The sequence below is a fragment of the Callorhinchus milii genome, unplaced genomic scaffold (assembly GCF_018977255.1).
Source record: "Callorhinchus milii isolate IMCB2004 unplaced genomic scaffold, IMCB_Cmil_1.0 Scaffold22, whole genome shotgun sequence".
Classification (NCBI taxonomy): Eukaryota; Metazoa; Chordata; class Chondrichthyes; order Chimaeriformes; family Callorhinchidae; genus Callorhinchus; species Callorhinchus milii.
The window spans coordinates 9707565-9727263 of record NW_024704763.1 but is presented as its reverse complement, the minus strand read 5'-3'; the positions used below and the strand labels follow the sequence as shown (position 1 = coordinate 9727263).

The 19699-nt window shown below is 46.6% G+C and overlaps 1 protein-coding gene across 4 annotated transcripts in view; it reads left to right on the top strand.

Annotated features, from left to right (window-relative positions):
• sin3aa (SIN3 transcription regulator family member Aa) overlaps positions 1–19699 on the top strand; it is a 58789-nt gene that overhangs the window by 35276 nt on the left and 3814 nt on the right. For all 4 annotated transcript variants that reach the window (XM_007908080.2, XM_007908082.2, XM_007908081.2 and 1 more), the window contains 10 exons: positions 4526–4736; positions 5373–5489; positions 7152–7390; positions 8822–9005; positions 10069–10648; positions 11954–12123; positions 13928–14101; positions 14431–14523; positions 15088–15182; positions 18577–18784. In XM_007908080.2, coding sequence (XP_007906271.1) covers positions 4526–4736; positions 5373–5489; positions 7152–7390; positions 8822–9005; positions 10069–10648; positions 11954–12123; positions 13928–14101; positions 14431–14523; positions 15088–15182; positions 18577–18784 — 2071 coding nt within the window. The remainder of the gene's footprint in view (positions 1–4525; positions 4737–5372; positions 5490–7151; positions 7391–8821; positions 9006–10068; positions 10649–11953; positions 12124–13927; positions 14102–14430; positions 14524–15087; positions 15183–18576; positions 18785–19699) is intronic.

Genomic DNA, 19699 nt, shown 5'->3' with positions numbered 1-19699 from the left:
CGAGGCGGCTAAAGAAAGCTTTCCTCATTATAGATATTCATGGAGTCCTTCAGCTCAGTGTACAATTCACTGAGGACTCACCTCACAAGCGAGAGGACCTGGGTTTGATTCCCAGGCAGGGCAAAATGTTAGGCAAGTTTCCTTACTTCACACGCCTCTGTTTACCTAGCAGTAAGTAGGAACCTGATTGTTAGTCAATTAGTGGATTGCTTTTACAGGGGTAATAATCACTTTTTTTTAAAAATCGCACTCAATCCACAACTGTTTGTGGGACGCTGCTGTGCGCAATTGGTTTCTGCGTTTCGCCCATAAAATATACAAAAATTCATTTTACAGTATATCCTGTGAAGCTCTTTGAAACGTCTCAAAGATATGATAACGCGCTGTATCAAATGCAAGGATTATTATATTCGGCCATTAAATATTCGGTTACAAAAAGCTGAATGAGAAGTGGAATTGAGATGTAAAGTCAGTGAATATTTGTGACAATTAAAGGGCTGATGGGCGGTTACTGACTGAGCAGCGGGAGGGAGGAGATGTGTGAGCGTAGCTTTGGGTCATACTTTGCCACTTAAAACTACGCGTGGTGTCCATGCTGCCAGCAAGCATCTGCTCTGTGCTAGTGTGCTGCTTTCACTGATTGCTAATCAAGTTCTGGACTACACAATCCCATGACCCTGCTGCTCACTGTACTATCTTAACTTTGCCGCATTCTTGTAACTAGCAATTTGTTATTGAAAAATCTTAACCAAACTCATAGTTTCCTGATGTCTGGTATTTCCAGCCTTCTACAGCTGCACCTTACCTTATTTGTCCAGTGATTTAGTTTTTAAAGAACTGACATAATGACAGAGGCTTTAAAATAAGAACCAGCAGTGACGGCAACTGGGTGCAAATAATAACCTGTTTTGATGGCTGTGGTGACTTGGAGGATTTTCTTATCCATGAAAAGCTGCAAATATCTTACAGAAAGAATGTGCGCTTCTTGTAAAACTAAATATCAGACACTTAGCCTTTGTATCAAATTCCTTCAGTGAACAAGCAAGTTGGATCAGCATTTAGCTAGCAGATCTGACTAACAGTAGGTATTCATTCAGACAAAATTTATCTTCCACTTTCATGCTCTTATAATGTTGAATTAACAGCACAGATAGACACGTATGGGTACGATCTAATAGCCATCACTGAAACATGGTTACAAGGAGATCGAGGGTAGGAGTTAAATATTCCAGGGTTCTCAGTTTACAGGAAAGATAGGCACTGTGGGAAACGAGGTGGGGGGGGGGAGCCCTGTTAATTAGGGATGAAATAAAAGCAGTGGAGAGGAAGGATCTGAAATCTGATGACCAGGAGGTCAAGACAATATGGGTGGAAATAAAAAAGGGCAGAAAATATTAATGGGAGTGGTTTATAGACCCCCAAACAGTGATCACAATATAGCACAGGGTATCAATCAAGAAATCAGTGGAGTATGTAGGAAAGGTAAAGCGATAATAGTGGGTGATTTCAATCTCCACATAGATTGGGAAAACCAAATCGGCAAAAGTAGGTCAGAAGAAGAGTTCATTGAGTGTATGAGAGATAACTTTCTAGAGCAGCCGAGGAACCGACCAGGGGACAGGCCATCCTAGACCTTGTTTTGTGTAACGAAACAGGGCGAGTTGGCAGTGTAGGTATTAAGAATCCTCGAGGGCAGAGTGATCACAATATGATTGAATTCTGCATTAAGTTAGAGAGGGATATAGTTAAATCCGAGGCAAGTATTCTGAATTTAAATAGGGCTAATTTTGTAGGTATGAGGAAAGATTTAGGTAAAATAGACTGGAGAATAAGATTAAGAGGTAAAAATGTAGACCAACAGTGGCAAATATTTAAGGATGTAGTGCAAAATTCTCAGCGGTCGCATATTCCCTTGCGGAATAAGAGTACCACAGGGAAAGCAATTCATCCGTGGCTAACTAGAGCAGTTAGGGAAAGCATCAAATTAAAAGAAAAGGCTTATAAAACTGCCAAGAAAAGCAGCAAATCTGAAGATTGGGAGAGTTTTAGAAACCAGCAAAATAAAACTAAAAAACTCATTAAGAGCGAGAAAAAGGAGTATGAGGGTAAGCTAGCTAGGAACATTAAGTCTGATTGTAAAAGTTTTTACAAATATATTAAGAGGAATAGGCTAGTGAGGGTAAATGTAGGTCCACTTCAGTCAGAGACGGGAGAAGTTGTAATGGGGGATAAGGACATGGCAGAGTCCCTAAATGGGTACTTTGCATCTGTCTTCACCCGAGAAGACACAACAAGTCTGCCAACAATAGAGATGCACCAAAGGGATAAGGACAGGGAGCAACTTAGGGAAATTTTCATTAGTAGAGAATTGGTGCTCGGGAAACTGTTAGCACTAAAAAGTGACAAATCCCCGGTCCGGATGGCTTGCATCCCAGGGTTTTAAAAGAGGAGCTTATGAGATAGTGGAGGCCTTGTGTCTGATCTTCCAAAATTCCTTGGATTCTGGAACAGTCCCCATGGATTGGAAGATCGCAAATGTCACACCACTATTTAAAAAAGGTGGAAAGGAAAAGATGGGGAACTATAGGCCAGTTAGTCTCACATCAGTGATAGGAAAACATTTTAGAATCGTTGATTAAGGATGTGGTAGTGCGGTATTTAGGGCACAATATAATTAGGCCAAGTCAACACGGCTTTACAAAAGGGAAGTCATGTTTGACAAATCTCAGAGTTTTTTGAGGATATTTCCAGTAAACTAGATAAGGGTGAATCAGTGGATGTGGTCTATTTGGACTTCCAGAAGGCATTCGATAAGGTGCCGCATAAAAGGTTAGTCCAAAAGATAAGGGCCCATGGAATTGGGGGAGCATATTAACGTGGATTGGGGAATGGTTAACGGGTAGGAAACAAAGAGTAGGGATAAACGGGTCCTTTTCAGATTGGCGGGATGTGACTAGTGGAGTGCCACAAGGATCAGTCCTTGGGCCTCAGCTATTTACCATCTACATCAACGATCTAGATGAGGACATCGAAGTTAATATATCTAAATTCGCGGATGACACAAAACTAGGAGGAAGTGTCAACACAGAGGATGACATTAAAAAAATGCAGCGAGACATAGATAGGTGATTGGGCAGGTAGGTGGCAGATGAAGTATAATGTAGGGAAGTGCGAAGTCATCCACCTGGTAGCAAAAACAGTAGAGCGGGTTATTTTTTAGAAGGGGAGAGATTGGAATGTGTTAGTGTCCAGAGGGACTTGGGTGTCCTTGTACACCAATCACAGAAAGTTAGTCTGCAGGTGCAGCAGCAATTAGGAAGGCGAACGGTATGTTAGCATTCATTATGAAAGGATTAGAGTATAAGAGTAGGGAAGTCTTGCTGCAACTGTATAGGGCCCTGGTGAGACCACACCTGGAATACTGTGTGCAGTTTTGGTCTCCTTATTTAAGGAAGGATGTACTTGCCTTGGAGGGGGTGCAGCGTAGATTTACTAGGTTAGTACCAGGGATGAAGGGGATGAGTTACGAGGATAGGCTGACCAATTTGGGCCTATGTTCTCCAGAATATAGAAGAATTAGAGGGGATCTTATAGAAACCGATAAGATCATCAAAGGGCATAGAGTAGATAGTGGGAGATTGTTTCCCTGGTTGGACAAACTAAAACCAGGGGTCACAACCTTAAAATCAGAGGCAGCCCTTTTGCACTGAGTTGAGGAAGAAGTTCTTCACTGAAAGTATGGAACTCACTACCCCAAAGGGCTGTTGACGCTCAGTCCTTGAACATATTCAAGACTGAGATAGATAGATACCTTATTGAAAAAGGGATTAAGGGATATGGGGATAAGGCAGCGGCAGGTTATTAGCTGGAGTTAGATTAGAAGATCAGCCATGATTGAATGGCGGGGCAGGCTCGAAGGGCCGAATGGCCTACTCCTGCTCCTACATGTTATGTTACAATAGTTACAATAATTGTTTTCCCTGTTGTTATTAACCTTACAGATGAACTTGCTTACCTGGGTATGGGTGGGTGAAGGAGAGAGATCCTTCTCACTCTGATTTCAGCTCATTACATAAACCTCTTGAGTGGAGACCAGGGCCATATCACAGCACAGAAGGAGGCCATTCGACCTATTGTGCCTGTGCCGGCTCTTTGGAAGAGCTACCCACTTCCTTGCTGTTTCCCCGTATTCTTGCAGGTTTTTCCTTTTCAAGTACCTCTACAGTTTCCATTTGACAGTGCATTCCAGACCATAACAATTCTGTTTTAAAATAAAACAAGTTCTCCTAGTCTCCCCTCTGCTACTTTGGCCAATTAACTTGAATCTGTGTCCTCTGGTTACCGACATAATTTTGAACACCTATTAAATCTCCCCTCAACTTTTCTGCTCTAAGGATAACAAGCTCTCGATCCTCAATTCATCTTTTCTGTGGTTCACCTCGCTGAGCAAACAAACACGTCATGAGAAAAGGGGGGAGTCATTTGGAGGAGACTTGCGGTTTGAATTTTCCACCATGTTTTGCAGGAAGTTTCCTGAGCTCTTTGTGTGGTTCAAGAATTTTCTGGGTTATAAGGAGTCATCCCACATTGAGGCATTTCCTAAGGAGAGGGCGATGGAGGGTATTGCCATGGAGATAGATTACGCTTCTTGTAAACGACTCGGATCAAGTTATCGAGCACTGCCCAAAAGTTTCCAGCAGCCCAAGTGCACAGGCCGTACCCCCCTTTGCAAAGAGGTAAGCGGATTTTATATACAGGCTGATACACTTACACAACTACTGAGGTACTCTCAGTGGTCAACTGGCAAACGAGGCTGGAAGAGGAATTTTAATGTCATTTAGCTAACTTAGCATAGACTGAAATTGAGCTTGTGTACTGGCCTTTAGCCACTAGTCCATGGGGTGGAAGCTAAAAATAAGATTCTCTTTTTAGGAAAGTAATTTTGTTTCTTGGTGTTTCAGCCGTATTGACTTGACTTAAAGTTAACTGAGCCAAGTGACTCTTTCAGTCTGGTCTTACTCCCATTTGTACCACTAACCACTGCCTCTGCTTGACTGGTTCCAGCCTTTTGCCATGTCCCTTGGGCTCTCTGCTCCACCATCAGTGGCCGCACTTTCAACCACTCCGCCCCGAACCTCTGGAACACTCTTCCTCTATCCCTCCTCCTTGCCCCTTCCTTCCCCATCTTCAGGTCGCACCTGAAGACCTTCCTCTTTGACTGTGCCTCCGGTTACCTCCCCTGGCTTGGCGTCGTGCTCCACCACTGTCAAGCGCTCCAGGACGCTGCCCTGCGTGAGGGGTGCTATATATTTATATAAAGCCTGTTGTTCCCAGTTGTGTTTTCTGAACTAGTTTTGTTGTTTCTGCTACAGGTGCTGAATGACACGTGGGTGTCTTTCCCATCCTGGTCTGAAGACTCCACCTTTGTCAGCTCAAAGAAAACCCAGTATGAGGAGCACATTTATAGGTGTGAGGATGAGAGGTTTGAGGTAAGCACTCTCCCTAGGGGAGAGGAGGAGTGATGTGTACACACCAAGCTTCATGGCCCGCATGAAATGACAACCAGCTTCTTGTTCACTTATAAAAGATAATACAAATCCTTGCATTAGGTAAGTGTATTTCTCAAATGTGTTTCACAGGATTTGCTGTAAAGTGTATTTTGTAGGCAAACAATAAAGTGAGGCTTTAAACCCATTAGAGGTGCAGTAAATACTACACAGATGTGGTACTAAGGGCTCATTTCATGGATTTGTTTATGTTAACAAAAACTTGCATTTATATAGTGCCCTTCACAAAGGGTATAATCCCAGAGCAGTGGTGGAGCCTGACACCAAGACAGGGAGAGGGGGAAGAGGAAGATCTTCAGGTGTGATCTGAAGACAGAGAAGGAGAAAGTGAGGCAGAGAGCTCCAGAGTATCAGGTCTATAAGTGGCTGAAAGCATGCCTTCTGATGGTGGAGAGGAGGGACAAGGGACATGCAGGAGCCAACTGAGTGAAGGGAGGATAGAGGAGTGGGGTGTAAACAGGTCAGAAAGGTAGTGAGGTGCAAAGGCATGAATTGATTGTACATGAGTGTGAGGATCTTGAAATCGATCCGTTCTGATTGGGAAGCAGTTGAGCCTGGGTAGTTTCCTAATGTTAGTAATCTTAATTTGCTAACACTGGTGAACAGCTCATTATTTAGCCTTCTGTTTATGGTAGAATTCTGTGACTGAGCTGCAAACATTAACAGAACAGCAACAACAAGATTCCATTTATTGAGCGCCTTTCACGTTGGGAGGACGTCCCAAGGCGCTGTACAGTTGGGTCAGGACCCAGAAGGAGTTAAATGTTGAAAGCAATAAGGAACAGAAAAAATCAGGGAGGTTCTTCATGTCATTGGTCCACCAGACCGTTCTCTGAATAGTTGAGGTACTTTATGTGCTGAGACGGCGTCTGGCGTGGAGGGCGCCATATAAACCAACTGGTTGTGGTTGCTAAGAGCCCTTGCTAACTGCACACCGCTTTGTTTGTGAGGAATTATCCTATTGGAGTCCTGTAGCTCAGTGGTTAGAGCACTCGCTTTGCAAGCGAGAGACCTGAGTTCAATTCCAGGCAGAGGGCGAAACCTTGGGCAAGTTTCCTTACTCCACACAGAGCCTAATAATAATCCCTCCAAAAAAAAACAATAATAAATTGGTCATTTTCAATTCACGACTGTTTGTGGGACATTGCTGTGCGCAATTGGCTGCCGCGTTCGCCCACAAATATACAGTCAATTCACTTTACAGTGTGTTCTGTGAAGCGCTTTGGGACGTCCTCCTGACGTGAAAAGCGCTATATCAAATGCAAGGATTATTATTATTTCTCACACCCAAACCTCTGCAACCAAAAATCAGTAATAAGCTGATTGGGTTTCGCAACATTGGAGTGATCAACACTCTTCTTCTCTCTCTTCCCCCTCCCCCTGCTCCACACCCACACACACTTTTTTCTTTTCACCCCCTGAAAGGAGCTGAGAGTTTGCACGTTCTGGAGCATTTCCGGAGTTGAACAGCCCACATAAAACCAAATAAGGATCAACTCCATTCTGTGCACATTGCTTCATAGCAAATTTCATAGCTTTTATTGCCAAATAATGAAAACAAATTGTTTCATTTTTCCGGCACAGCTGGATGTGGTCTTAGAAACCAATCTGGCCACCATCCGTGTCCTGGAAACAGTTCAGAAGAAGATGTCGCGAATGTCGGCAGAGGATCAGACTAAGTTCCGCTTGGATAACACCCTCGGAGGTACCTCTGAAGTCATTCACCGCAAGGCCATCCAGAGGATATATGCCGACAAGGCAGCAGATATCCTTGATGGCCTGAAAAAGAACCCTGCTGTGGCTGTCCCTATTGTCCTGAAGAGGTGAGATAAACTCTGGCTTTAGGTGTTTGATAGTGTCGAGTCCTGTAGCTCAGTGGTTAGAGAACTTGTCTCACAAGTGAGAGGACCTAGGTTTGATTCCCGGGCAGGGCCAAACGTTGGGCAAGTTTTCTTACTCCACACGCCTCTGTTTACCCAGCAGTAAGTAGGAACCCGGTTGTTACTCAATTGGCGTAATAATCCCTTGAAAAAGAAATAAAAATAAATTGATCACTCAATCCATGACCGTTTGTGGGACAAAATGCCGCGTTTCGCCCACACAATCGTCCTGATGCGGTGCGATAAACTCACTTCAAGTTATATTCTGTGAAGCGCTTTGAGACAACAACAAAATTATATTTGTATAGCGCCTTTCAAGTTGGGAGAACGTCCGAAGGCCCTGTATCAAATGGGAGGATTATTATTATATTGAGGAGCCTTTGTGGGAATCTACATGATGGTCACAATCCATCTGCTCAGTCCCAGAATACATTATAAAACACCCTATTTATCTCATGCCTCCCTTGAGAAAATGAAGACATTATTTTAAATTCTCTTTGCCACTGACCACCACCATAAGATAACTTTACAACAGAGTTCCATAGCATAGTAGTTAGCTCGCTCGCCTCAAGCGAGAGGACCCGGGTTCGATTCCCAGGCAGGGCGAAACCTTAGGCGCGTTTCCATACTCCACACGTCTCTTTACCGAAGCAGTAGGTAGCTTGCTAACTCAATTGGTGGATTCCTTTTCGTGGTTAATAATCCCACTCAAAAAAAAAAAAAATTGATCACTCATTCCAAAACTTTGTGGAACACTCATGTGTTCAATAGGCTGCCGTGTTTCACAAACAAAATACACAGTCTCCACTTTCTCCAGTTTCTCTCCACTTCCCTGAGTCTCCCCACCTTGAGATCAAACCAAGGTGGTCGCTCTGTCGGGTGCTGCGATTTTCTGAGAAGAGCTCCTGGTGAACTGAGGCACTAAATCAGGGTCCACTTTGTTTATGAAATTGTTTCTAAGGTGTTAAAAGTGGTCACTTCCCCATGATGGTATCTGATTGTTACTTAATGTGGTTAAGTAACGGCCTGCTCCATGTCTACCGCCCGACCTGCCCTACCATCGGTGGCCGGGCGTTCAGCCTCTCTGCCCCCACACTCTGGGACTCCATCCCAGAGTCCCTTTGCCTCACTTCCTCTCTTGCCTCCTTCAAGGCCGGTCTCAAGACCCTCCTCTTCAATCGTGCTTTCAGTCACTCTCCCACCTCTCTGCCTTCCCTCACCTCTAACCCACCCCTCCCCCATGCTCAGGTCCTGACCCCTGACTGTCCAGCACCTTGGGATGTCCTCCCGATGTGAAAGGCGCTCTATAAATGTAATTTTGTTGTTGTTATGAGTTGCCTTCAGAAATGTTTCACTTCTTGCTTTCCTTCCCAGATTAAAAGGGAAGGAGGAGGAGTGGCGAGAAGCACAACGAGGGTTCAATAAGATCTGGAGAGAACAGAATGAGAAATACTACCTGAAGTCACTCGATCATCAGGGAATCAACTTCAAACAGATCGACACCAAAACTCTGCGCTCCAAAAGTTTGCTGAATGAAATAGAGAGCATATATGACGAGGTACACAACAGCTGCAGCTGGGAGGAGGGGGGGCTGGGTACAGAGGGTTTGTACAGTAATGAGAAACTCACCTCTGTCCACAGATTGTGAAGCAAAGTACATTTGTCTTCTCTAACCTTTCACTCGGTATCACATTGAAACATGACTGGTCACTCTGCTGTATAATTAAGGACCATTAAAGTCTGTTTTTTAACCACAAAATAAAAACCCGGGTATTATGTTTTTTTTTCGGGGTCTATTTTTTCTGTCAAACAAACCAGGAGAAAATCCACTCAGCCTCTCACTCTTTGGCTTTGCTTTCAAACGTAAGTTTTAGTAACGTGTTGCTGCCAACCTTTGCTAGCCTTTTATTGGGTTTGGGAGTGGTGTCATCAGCGCTGTTTGCTTCATCCAAAGAGACTGATCCCTGTTGGTTTTGTGGTGCCTGGTGAGGTGCCCTCTGCTAGGACATGAGCAGCGACTTAATTCTCTTTTTTTAAAAGTTTGTTTTACAAATTGACCAAGGAAAAACCTTGTGAAACTTTCAACCAATTTTATTCAGATTAAAAACCTTCACTTGGTTTTGAGGACGCCTTGACTCCAGTGTGAATGACCACAAACTAGTAACTTAACTCGACACAAAACATGAAGTCCAATAAATGTCTCGTTTTTATGTTGCAAACGTAAAGCAATTTAAAGGGACCTAATACCTACGAGGAGTAATTTTGTTACAATTATAAAGATTTTTCTGATTTTTGAGAAAACATTAGATATTTGAATCAGTTGTTGAGAGCCTGCTAGCCCAATGTGGCTCACTGGCAGTAAGGGCACAGCACTGGCATTAGGGACTTGATTGGCTCCATAGGAAACTTCACACAGGTCAGGAACTGATCTGGAGCCGGGCAATGCTGGGAAACAAGATGGCTACTCCACTGCCTGGCCTACAATAGGTTTCCTGGTCTCAAAGTCCTTGTTTCCTGTAAAGCAGCTTCGGCCACTCGCCCTCAGTGAATGAGAGGGTTTTACAGTCAGGTATCTCTGCTGGTGTTTCCTTCTCTCACTATTCTCATTTGTGTCCATTTAGCGACAAGAGCAGGCCTCTGAAGACCATGCACATGTGCCATCAGGGTCTCACTTGACCTTTGTCTATGAGGACAAGCAGATCATGGAGGACGCGGCTTCTCTCATCATCCACCATGTCAAGCGGCAGACAGGCATTCAGAAAGAAGACAAGTACAAGATCAAACAGATCATTTATCATTTCATCCCCGACCTGCTGTTTGCTCAGCGCGGAGAGCTGTCTGACGTGGAGGACGAGAAGGAGGAAGAGGAGGAAGATGAGATGGACATTGACGAGACCACGGGGGCCACCAAAAAGCACAACGGCATCGGCGGCAGCCCGTCCAAGCCCAGGCTGCTGTTCAGCAACACGGGAGCCCAGAAACTGCGGGGCATGGTGGAGGTGTACAACCTGTTCTTTGTCAACAACAACTGGTACATCTTCATCCGACTTCACCAGATCCTCTGCTCCCGACTCCTCAAAATCTACAACCAGGCCGACAAGCAGATTGAGGAGGAGTGCCGAGAGAGAGAGAGAGATATGCTGGCGGGAAAGCGAGACAAAAACGATAGTCCTGCTTTTCAGCTGCGGCTAAAGGAACCCAGTGAGTATCTGCAGGTGGTCTCTGAGTGAGCATACGGCACTGATCTGGGTCATATGGCTTTATTCTTAAAATAATACAAAATTATATCTGTATAGCCCCTTTCACATCAGGAGGATGTCCCAAGCCACTGGTTAGTCAGGATTTTGGACCTGAGTCAGGGAGTGGAATCAGGGCGGGGTGGGTAGGGGTAGGAGAGTGGCCAAAGGCGCTGTCGAAGAGGAGAGTCTTGAGAAGCCAAGGGAGGGAGCAAGGCGAAGGGACTGTGGGGTGGAGTTCCAAATGGTGGGGGCAGAGAGGCTGAAGCCTTATAGAGCCGATGAATGGCTGTGCTGGAAATTGAGAGGGTTTGTTTTCCATTACCCTCTCCATCCCTCTCCCCACCCCACCCCCCCCCACCCAACACACACACACACCTCTCTGTTTCATTTCTTCACCCAGATGTCAGTATTGAACACCCTCAGGTTCAGATACAGCTCTTGGCTAACTCAACCTCAGATTTCCTTTGTAATAAAGTATCACTTTCTCAACCAGCAATTATTTCCCTTATCCTTTTTTTGTTGGCCACCCGGGTGTTTGACACATGCAGAAACCCATCACCATGCGTAAGGGTCGCCAAACCAAACTGAGAATTCCATGAATCCCACCTGAAATCCCAGAGATAGATTGGTGGAATGGAATGCACACTCTGTCCCTGGAGGAATGCGCCCTGCTTACCTTATTCCAGAAAGTATTAGGCGCAGGTTGGCAAGAGCCAAGGCTTGTGCATTGGGTAACCTCTGGATTCTTAACCAACTAAAGCCATTGATAGCACTGTCTGGCAAGCTTTTACCCTGCCTGTCCAGCTAGGACTACCCCATGTATTTGGGCTTTGGTTTGCAGGGTTAATGGGAATTGAGTGGGAAGAATCCCTGCAGCCAGTGCAGCTCTTCCAGGGTCTCCCACTGAGCCTTGTCTGTCATCAACAGTGCTCTGGAATACTGCAGACCTGCCTGGCTGGACTAGCAAGACTGCCATAGAGGGTGGTCTCGATTCTGACCTTCCATTGCGAAACACGTCTTTTCACTCAACTGACTGGGAGCCGGAGGTGGGTGGGAACTGAGGAGGGGAGGGGAAATGAGGCCAAAAACATAGTCCAAGAAAGATAGGTCTTTAGGTGAGAAGGAAGGGGGTAAGAGGAACCCTGGGGATGGGTTTCCAGAGAGTGGATGCAGTGTGGCTGAATGCTGGCTCACTGCTGGTGGGACTGTACTTGTGCTAGTGTGTGGATTACTCTGTGCTTTAACCTGTTACCTTGTTGAATCTCAGTGGATGTGGAAGTGGAAGACTATTACACAGCGTTCCTGGATATGGTGAGGAATCTCCTGGACGGCAACATGGACTCCTCACAATACGAGGACACCCTTCGGGAAATGTTTACCATTCATGCATTCATTGCCTTTACAATGGACAAGCTGATCCAGAGTATAGTGCGACAGGTGAGACCATCACCGTAAAGGGGATTACTAACACAATATTATAGTGAAACTGTTTTCATACAAATGGTGGGAATCAACTGCATGTCCCTTTAACGTGTTATTTTCTTAACCAATCAGACTGGTTTCACATAAGAAGTTTGTGGAAGACACACAAGTCTACTTTGCCTTTTCCAGCTGCGACTCCAGGTTCCCCCGATGTTCTATCAGCTTGTCTGGCAGACATCAAAGCCTGGATCAGTGCAAACTTCCTGCAGCTGAATATGGACAAGATGGAAGCCATGCTCCTTGGCTCCTGTCAACGTCTTCACTCCTGTGGATCTGAACTCCTCAATCTCCCTGGGCTCTCCCTCAGACTCATTGAACCAGTGCGCAACCTAGCGTCCGGTTCAAACCCCAAACCCCAGCTGTCCTTCCTCCCCCACATCCGGTCCCTGACCAGGAAGGCCTTTTTCCACATTGCCCGCCTCTGACCATATATTACCTCAAATGCAGCCGAAACCCTGGTGAATGCGTTTGTCACCTCCCACCTGGATTACTCCAACTCACTCCTCGCCGGTCTCGCCAGTTCCACCATTCACACGATCAGCTCATTCAGACTCTGCCGCCCACATACTGACCCGAACCAAACTCCCTACCCACATCTCACCAGTTCTGGCCCAGGCTCCACTGGCTCCCCATCACCAAACAGATCAACTTCAAGATCCTCACACTCGTGTTCAAATCCATTCACTCCCTGACACCTCCCTACCTCTCCGACCCTCTCACTCCCCAATCCACCACCCGGTGCCTCCGCTCGACTGGCCCTGGCTCCTGCTCGTCCCTCACACCCTCCGCCCCACCATTGAAGGTCACACATTCAGCCACTACGCCCCGAAACTCTGGAGCACTGCCTCAATCCCTCCACCTGCCCCTCTCCCTTTTTTTCAAGTCCCGCCTGAAAACCTTACTTTTCGACGGTTTCACCCACAAAATACACAGTCACTACACTCTACAGTCTATTCTGTTGAAGCGCTTTGAGATGTCTCGGAGATGTGATAAGGGCACGGTATCAAATGCAAGGGTTGTTGTTGTTGTTATGGTGACATTAGGCAGTTGTAATGTGGGAGAAGGAAAGCTACAACAAAATGGCTGTGCGCGTTGTCCCGGCAACACTGGTGGGCAGTGAAGCAGCTGCACCCGCACCATGTGACTGTCACATGATTTGAAGGGTGTCACGTGACTTGCAGTATCATGTGACCTGCAGGATGTTGTAGCTCGGGTTAGAGCCCCCGCCTCACAAGCCAGAGGACCCGGGTTCGATTCCCGGGCAGGGGGCCAAACCCTGGGCAAGTTTCCTTACTCCACGCGCCTCTGTTTACCAGCAGTAAGTAGGAACCTGGTTGTTAGTTGGCAGATCACTTTCCGAGGCTAATCATCCTTTCAAAACAAAACAAAAAAATTTGGTCACGACTGTTTGTGGGACACTGCTGTGCACAATTGGCTTCTGTGTTTCACCCACAAAACACAGTCACTCCACTTTACAGTATATTCGGAGCACTTTGAGACGTCTCAATGACATGAGGCACTTTATTAATTACACAGGTTATTATTGTTATCTCAAGCCTGCTGTGGGGCAGATATGAATTGCAGCGTGAAGTATCTAGTGATGTACTTGCAGCAGCTTTTTAAAAAAAAGTCTTAAATTGATGTGCACTGGGATTGGGACCAGGTGGTTATCAGCTCGGTCTCCAGCTTTGTAATAGACCATTAATCCACAGATTCATGTCAGTCAGTAAAGCCTCTTCCTGGGCCTTTGTCTCTACAGCTGCAGCATATTGTAAGCGATGAAATCTGCATCCAGGTGACCGATCTATACCTGTTGGAAAGCAATAACTGTGCTACTGGCGGTCCCCTGGCCACCATATCATCTCGATCTGGTACAGAGGGCAATTACCAGCGCAAGGCCGAACAACTCATGTCAGATGAGAACTGTTTTAAGGTAAGTGTTGCACTAATATCTTAACTTACAGTAAGAGTTTCAAATTCTCTCTATTTTGGAGAGATTCTGTGTAACTCGTATCCCTTCCAGATCCTGAGGTTTGAGACTTGATGATCTGTAGAGCAGTTTAATGTATACTCATTTGGGAAAATACCAGGTTTGATTAGTTATCTCCAGTGGGGAGGTAGCTCTGCTAGAAAGGGCTGTGCTATGAACTGTGAACTTGGTAGAGACTGCTTGATGGAAGCTTTATTTAACACAATGAAGATTAATTACTTTCACATTCTAACACTGTAATTCTTAAACTGTTCATTTCTTTATCTTGCTAGCTGACATTTATACATAGCCGAGATCAGGTATCATTAACCATTGATCTGCTGGATACCGAAGAGGAGATCTCAGATGATCCTGTGGAAGCAGAGGTGAGTGTGGAGTTGGGCGGAGTCTGGTGAAGGCTGCTCCCGACAGCAATGTGAAGGGTAGCCTCCTGATGGGGCAGATTGACTTCACTATAAATAAAGCTTGTTGTTTTGCAAAGCTGCACCAATTACAACGGAGAATAAAGAGAGTTTACAGCAACTTGCAGCATGGCCATTCAGCCCAACTAGTCCATTTCGGTGTTACACCCCTCTCCCATAACCCTGTTGCTTCTCATATAAGGTCCTTAATTGACTATATTTTGCGGGCCAAATATAACTGATGACCTGAAGTTGTGAATAATTTACTTTGAAAAAAAATCACCATTGTTTTTATTTGACTCATGTCCACTTCCATTCTCCTGTCCCTCTTCTGTCATAGTAAAACTTGGGAGTTTTTTNGTGTTTGATTTTACACAAGTTTTATTTTGTTATTTTATTACAATCTGTCAGTGATTCCTTCTGAGGAGGGAGTTCCTAATGAAATGCTGACTGGAGACGGAGGGTAAAATATGTACTGTGTGCTTGGCCATATCTGAGGAATCATTATCAGTTTGATTTTGTTTGCAGCGCTGGTCAGACTACGTGGAGCGTTATGTGAATTCAGATTCTACATCTCCTGAATTGCGTGAACATTTAGCACAGAAACCTGTGTTCCTGCCCAGGTACTGTCACAACAAGCTTTGTAACTAACACTTGGCAAATGAGGGATGATGAAAAGCAGAACAAATGCAGAATAAACAAAACTAGAGGAAATAAAAATGGGTTTGCAAAAGAAAGTGCAAGATAAATAAGGCTTTGAGTTATTAAACACCAGATTGTATCCATATGCACACAGAATAAGCCTTACCTCCCTCTCCTCCTAAACTCTCCTCCCTCATCTGCATCCCCACCCTTCCTGCCAACCATTCCACTATCTCCTCCCATCCCACACATCTCCCTGCCAACTGTCCACTCCGCATTGGACTTCAAAATGTCCGCTCCATCTCCAACAAGACCCTGGCCATCAATGAACTCATCCTCGATGAGAACATTGACATCATGGCGCTAACAAAAACCTGGATCACCCCAGGTGACACCTTCCCCCTCACTGGGGCCACACCACCCGGCTACACTTACCATCATGCCCCACGTCCCAACCATTGTGGCGGTGGTGTAGCCCTCATATCCAGGGTGTCACTTGCCCTATCCCCCTACTCCACCGGCTTGTTCCCCTCTTTCGAACACCTTACACTCTGCCATCCCTCCCACCCCTCTCTGAAAATTTCCTTACTCTACCGCCCCCCCAAAATCCTCTCCCACCTTCACCTCTGACATCTCCACTCTCTTTGTTTCCCTCTGCCTCTGCTCCGAACGCCTCATCATCCTAGGCAAATTCAACCTCCACTTCACCCCCTCCTGCTCCATCTCTGCAGACTTCTCCTCTTCCTCTCCTCTCAACCTCTCCCTCCACATCCACTCTCCTACCCACGGTCACCCGCTCGACCTGGTGATCACCCGGGGCCTCAGCGTCTTGGATGTCGCCATCACTGACAAGACCATCTCTGACCACCATTTCATCTCCCTCAACTACCATGTCCCTCTCCACTGCCTCCAAACCTACCAACATCTTCTACCGCCCATGGAAGAAGATCTCCCCACAATCCCTCTCTGCTGCTCTGGAATCCTCTGATCTCCTCCCCCTCTGGCCCACCTCTCATAACAACCCATTCGCTGCATTCACTCTTCTCCACAGCACCCTCTCCACCACCCTTGACGTCCTTACCCCCCGAACTGCCTCCTCTTCCCGATTTTCACTCTGGTTCACCAGTCACTTCCGCTCGCTCAAGAGCCAGGTGTGGACTGCCGAATGCACTTGGCTCAAATCTGGCTAACGGTCCACCGCCACATCTGGCTGGACCTCATCAAAACCTACCGCTCCGCTCTCGCCTCAGCCAAATCATCCTTCTATTCCAGGTTAATCCTGGAGGCGAAAGGCAATCCCAGGCTCCTGTTCTCCACCACCAACCGGCTCCTCCACTGTCCCCGACACGCCTCGCAGATACTTTCCTCTGACTCTCACTGCGAGAAAATGCTGGACTTCCTCAAGTCCAAAATCGAGGGAATCCGCTCAGCTGCCACTGCCCTCCCAACTTCCAACCCCTCCCTACCCCCACCCCACACAATTACCCATCCGACAATTACTCATCCTTCCACACCGTTGAACCTGTTACCCCCTCCTCTGTCTTCAACACGGTAACCTCAATGATGTCCACCACCTGCTCCCTCAACCCCATCCCTCCTTAAATCCCAGCTCCACCTCCTTGCTCCACTACTCACCGACATCATTAACCTCTCCCTGTTATCTGGCACTGTTCCTTTCCCCCTCAAAACAGCCACTATCACCCCCACCTTGAAGAAACCTTCCCTTGATGCATCTCAGCTATCTAGCTACCGGCCCATCTCAAATCTCCCCTTCCTATCCAAGGTCCTTGAGAGAGCGGTTGCATCCCAGCTTCGCTCTTTCCTCTCCCCCCACTCCCTCCATGAACCCATCCAATCGGGTTTCCGTGCTTCCCACAGCACGGAAACTGCTCTGATCAAGGTCACAAATGACATCCCAGCCATGTGTGACCAGGGCTCCCTCTGCCTCCTCGACCTCTCCGCCGCCTTTGACACCGTGGATCACTCAATCCTCCTCCACCGCCTCTCCTCCCACCTCAACCTCCCAAGGTTCTGTCCTTGACTGGTTCAAGTCCCATCTTGCACACCGCCTCCACTTCGTCGCGGCAAACGGTTTCTCCTCCAGGCCCCACACCGTCTCGTGCCGTGTTCCTCAGGGCTCTGTCCTCGGTCTCCTCCTCCTCACCCTCTACATGCTCCCCCTTGATGACATCATCCGCAGACATGGGGTAAATTTCCACATGTATGCGGATGACACTCTACCTCTGCCTCCACCCTGAACTCCAGGACTACTGGGGTCCTGACCGACTGCCTGTCCAACATCATGTCCTGGACTAGGGCCAACTTTGTCCAACTCAATGTCAGCAAGACCGAGGCCCTCCTGATTGGCTCGCGCCAGCGCCTCCGCACCTCGGGCGCTGGCAGCATCAGCCTCCATTGCTGCACACGCAACCTCACTAAGCCAGTCAGGAACCTGGGGGTCTTTTTTGACTCTAACCTGTCCTTTCTCTCCCACGTCCGCACCATGGCCGACACTGCCTACCACCACCTCCACAACATTGCCAGACTCCGCCACTGCCTCACCCCTCAGGCCCCCAAACCCTCATCCACGCATTCGTCACCTCAAGGCTCGATTATGGGAACTCCCTCCTCACCTTTAAGGCCATCCATGGCCTTGCCCCCTCCTACCGCTCTGACCTGCTGACTCCCTACCAACCTGCCCGCTCCCTCCGTTCATCAGGCTCCACCTGCTCCATGTCTCACGCCTGACCCGCCCTACCATTGGTGAGGCCGGGCTTTCAGCCTCTCTGCCCCCACACTCTGGAACTCCATCCTACAGTCCCTTGGCCTCGCTTCCTCCCTTGCCTCCTTCAAGGCCGGTCTCAAGACCGTTCTCTTCGACCGTGCCTTTGTTCTCCCTCCCTCCTCTCTGCCTTTCCTCACTTCTATGCCACCCCTCCCCCATGCTTGGGCCCCGACATTTGACTGTTCAGCCCTTGGGGCGCCCTCCTGACGTAAACAGCGCTCTATAAATGGCATTTTGTCGTTGTTTTTGTTCAGCAGAGCTTCTTGCACACTGTAGAAAGCACAGATCATAAATTCCACCTTGCCAATCATTCTGGACATGAACTATAGAAATCAGCGTGAGATATGGTTAAATTACCTGGTTTGACAAATTTGGTACCTCAACAAATTGATTTTACTGTAGTTTATGAATGAGTTTCTTCTGGTTCATGTAACTTCTTTACTAACGTGTAACACCCGATTCCTCCCCCCCACTCCCCCATCTCAAAATAGTATTAAGCTCTGAATTATGGGGCCATTATAGTGGGGTATTTACTTTGCTTTGAAAATGCCATTTAAAGCCACTGACTGCTGTTTATTGTGCTTCTCTAGGAATCTGCGCAGGATTCGTAAGTGCCAGCGGGGCCGAGAGCAGCAGGAAAAGGAAGTGAGAGAATGCGGCAATAAGAAGTCGATGGAGAATGTCGAAAATGTTGATAAAATGGAGTGCAAATTTAAACTCAACTCCTACAAGATGGTGTATGTCTTCAAATCCGAAGACTACATGTACAGAAGAACTGCACTACTCAGGGCTCGGCAGGTCAGTATATTGTATGTTATTTTAGTGCAGTGGTCTCTATCCTTTTTAGAAGCAGGCTCGACTTTTGGATTTCCACATTCCTTTGGTAAAATGTTCCTTAATGATTTTACGGTAAGTGTAATTTTTGTTTTCTCTCTCTCTCTCTCTCTTACTAAGAAAGGCTGATGTTAAAATAGAATCACATCCCATCGCTGATCTCTTGTTGGAACATTCCTAAGAGTTGGTCTTGATGGTGGTTATAGAGAGAGAGAAGCTGATGGCTCGTCTATAGTAAGCTTCGAAACTACCTGGGTTTTGAGTTAGTTACAAGTGTTGCTACCATCTAGTGGCAGAATAACTAAATATCACCAAAGGGCTGTATTTTATTTTGCCTCCTCTGTGATGACTCAATTGTAATAGACACCGTGCTGGGATTGCACAGCCAGTCTGTCGGCATCTGAAACAGAAAGCTGTAGGGGTTGCGCTTCACTGGGACCTTGTGCTAGATTGAGCACTAAGTGGCAGGAAAGATTTTCTCGCTGGTTTAAACTTTCCACACTAAGGTCCTCATTGTCTTCAGTACAACTAATTGATTGATTGTACAGTAGGTAAAAGGCTATTGATTGTACAGTAAAAGCTCACCTTGCAGTTAACCCAGTTGTGCTGTCACTTTGCAAATCCGGACAGTTTCTAGAACTCTTATAGAGTGACCAAAATCTTGTGATACAATAACAGGCTTATAGAAATTCTGATTTTTTTTTTAGATAATAGGATAGATATCACGACTTTGTGATCACCCATTATTAGCTCTGGTGCCCAGCCAGCAATGGGACGTCCTCCGAACGGGAAAGACGCTGTATAAATGTACACCCCTCTCCTTACCTCCCAGCTCCACTTTAACGCCCCTTTATTCTCAGACCTCATCAACCTCTCCCT